The sequence below is a fragment of the Sinocyclocheilus anshuiensis genome, unplaced genomic scaffold (assembly GCF_001515605.1).
Source record: "Sinocyclocheilus anshuiensis isolate Anshui unplaced genomic scaffold, SAMN03320099.WGS_v1.1 scaffold55, whole genome shotgun sequence".
NCBI lineage: Eukaryota > Metazoa > Chordata > Actinopteri > Cypriniformes > Cyprinidae > Sinocyclocheilus > Sinocyclocheilus anshuiensis.
In genome coordinates this window covers 1,451,812-1,454,769 of record NW_015549647.1, presented here as the reverse complement: position 1 = coordinate 1,454,769, position 2,958 = coordinate 1,451,812, and the positions used below count along the sequence as shown (strand labels likewise).

General features: G+C 36.5%; 1 protein-coding gene across 2 annotated transcripts in view; it reads left to right on the top strand.

The window, feature by feature from the left end:
- Nucleotides 1-24: 24 nt before the first annotated feature.
- LOC107660022 (mitogen-activated protein kinase kinase kinase 2-like) overlaps nt 25-2,958 on the top strand; it is a 12,953-nt gene continuing 10,019 nt past the window's right edge. The window contains exons 1-3 of one of the 2 annotated variants that reach the window (XM_016449163.1): nt 25-454; nt 2,240-2,312; nt 2,445-2,560. In XM_016449163.1, the coding sequence (XP_016304649.1) occupies nt 2,309-2,312; nt 2,445-2,560 (120 nt within the window). In that variant the 5' untranslated portion in view covers nt 25-454; nt 2,240-2,308. Of the gene's footprint in view, nt 455-1,884; nt 1,921-2,239; nt 2,313-2,444; nt 2,561-2,958 lie in introns of those variants that run through there. The other variant, XM_016449165.1, reaches the window with a different exon arrangement.

Below are 2,958 nucleotides of genomic sequence, written 5' to 3'. Positions count from 1 at the left end.
TGTGTGTGTGTGTCTGTCTGTCTGTCTGTCTGCGTGTGTTTTTAAGTGTACTTAATATCTAACATCTTTTGCTAAATTTGTCGTACGCTCTTTTGGATTCTTTTTCTGACCAGACCTTCTCATGCTTGTGCATTGCGTTCGTCTTAGTTCGTGAATCTTAATATTCTAACGTTACTCTCAGTCTTAATTGACAGCGCGTTGAATCTAATGTAAACAAACCCCGGTTAGCGGTTGACGATTAACGTTAGGGGTTTTCACCCCACAAGCTCGCCTGGAATCACTGCAGCAGCTTTCACTAACCTGTAAAGTGTGTTGGAGTCAGCGGGAGATGGTTTGGCCGTGTAGTCAGGCCTTGGACTAAAGTTGAAGTCGTTTAATTGAGTGTCAGAGTGTCAGATTCGTCTCGAGGCCTCATATCTGTGGATGAGGAAGTGAACGGACCGAGCTCACCCAGGTGATCAAATGCTTTTTGTTTTTATCTGTGTTATTAGGAGACTGCATAATAAAGACATTTTAATTACATAAGCCCGTCAAAATCACTCTGTTAGCTGTTAAAACACAAAGTGGCTCGTTAGCATCTTGGCTCAATGCTAATTTTGGCCTAGAGAGCAAAGCGGCTAACTGTGTGTTTATAAATCTGATTTAGGGCCGTAGTTATAGTTAGCATTGTGTCTTGGTGCAGACGAGACTAAATTGAATACTAAATGCCATTGTGAACTTAGTAAAATATTAGTATGTAATCACATTTGGGTTACTTTGACCTGCCATAGTTTTGACAGGTGCTAGCGAGCTAACCAGTTAGCTTGGTTATTAGCTTTGCCTGCCGTTAGAGTTTATCTATACATTAACTGAAATATTCTTTTACTATTTGTCATATTATGTGTGATATTTTGTGAGTTGTTACTATATTTTTCTTAAACTGTCATACATGGTCATGAATGTGGTAGAACATTGTCTTGACTTATGACATCTGATAAGCTATTTATCTGTAATTTGACATTTACGTGTGCTTTAGATGTCATGATTTTGTGAGTTTAAATCAAATACTTGTGTGTATATCAGTCAAACTAGCTGCTGCTGTCGTCTAGCGTCATTCATGATTTTGCCAGCTGAAGTACAGTAGATGGGACTTTTAAAGGAATAGTTCACCCAAAAATGAAAATTTGCTGAAATTCTTCTCACACTCAGGCCATCCAAGATGTAGATGAGTTTGTTTCTTCATAAGAGCAGATTTGGAAAAATGTAGCATTGCCTCACTTGCTCACCAGTGGATCCTCTGCAGTGAATGGGTGCCATTATACCATCATGTATTGTGACGTGAAAAGCTGCATATTTGTAATAAACATCAACACGTTTTTAACTTCAAACCGTTGCTTCCAGCTAAAATACGAGTCCTATATCCATAAAATTGCCTTCACCAGTGAAAAAAGTAATCTCATCTGAAGGAGGAGAGAAATATGCACAGATCAAGCAACTTTGATCAAGTGAAAACAGTCCAAAACATTTATAAACAAATATTTTGATGACAAGAGGACAGCATGGGGTGAATGGTTGTTTGTTGTTTTTTCTTTAACTAGAGGAAGTCTTATTATGGATTATAGACTCTTAGATTATAGAATATATATTATAGAAAATTATATTTTGGCCAGAAGCAATGCTTTAAATTTAAAACACCTTAATGATGGATTTATTTCATACAAACACACGGCTTTTCACTTCACAAGATGTTAATTGATGGACTGGAGTGGTGTGGATTGCTTGTGGATTATTGTGATGTTTTTATCGGCTGTTTGGACTCTCATACTGACTGCAACCTTTAACTGCAGAGGATCCATTGATGAACAAGTGATGTAATGCTACATTTCTCCAAATCTGTTCTGATAAAGAAACGAACTCATCTACATCTTGGATGGCCTGAGGGTGAGTAAATTGTTCAGCAAATTTTAATTTTTGGGTGAACTATTCCTATAATGAGAGTCGAGACTATGATTCTAGTGTGATGTGATAATTCTCTTATTGTAATTTCATATCCAACAGCATTGCTTTCTAATGTGCTGCTGTATAAAGATGAACTTTTTGCTGTTCTGTGGTAACAGAGAACAATTTAGTGGCAGTGATTTCACTGTAGTCTTTATAGATTTTGAATGGTTTATTGTCACTTAGCACAAATATTTCACGTTAATCTTATTAATAAATAATGCTATTATTTATGTAATAAAAAGATTGTTTTCATGTGCAGGAGAAAGGATCCCATTTCATGGGAGAATCCTCTTTCCTTTACTCCTGGGTGAACCGATGATTTCTGAAAATGGGTACGTGCTCAGTTTTTAAAAAATTGTCAAAATACTGAAAGAATTTTCATCTATTAGAAGTACAAAGGATGCAATCTGTGTTTATATTGGGAATCCATAATTATGAGAATTTGTAATAAAAATACCTTGTAGATGAGCAGGAGGCCCTGAATTCCATCATGCAAGACCTGGTGGTGCTGCATCGATCCAGTCGACCATCTGGTCTGTCTGACCTGGGCAAACCCAAGGCCTCCTCTCCCAAGAACCAGGTCTGCTTTGACTCTTTTGTTATTCACATCAGCACCAGCTACTTTTTTTTTTATTTTAAGAACAAAACTGTTATCTCAGTGTAGAATAAAACACATTATGACAAATAGGTATTATAAGTTATACTACAGCATTTACCACTTATGTCACTTATATCTACCTAATTTTTCCCATAAGAGTGGGTGCGGTCATTTGTAAATTTAATGTGTCTGGCTTCCGGTGTCATACGCTTCCAGCTGTTTTTGTACAAAACAGCTTGATTTGCTGCTTGATATTATTGCAAACTGGTGTGTCTTACCATATCATTTTAATGTATTATCTTAATTATAAACACACTGGTTTGTGGTGCAAAAAGTTTTACTGTTTTCTGCACTTTGTTATTCTTCTCATTATTTCCCTA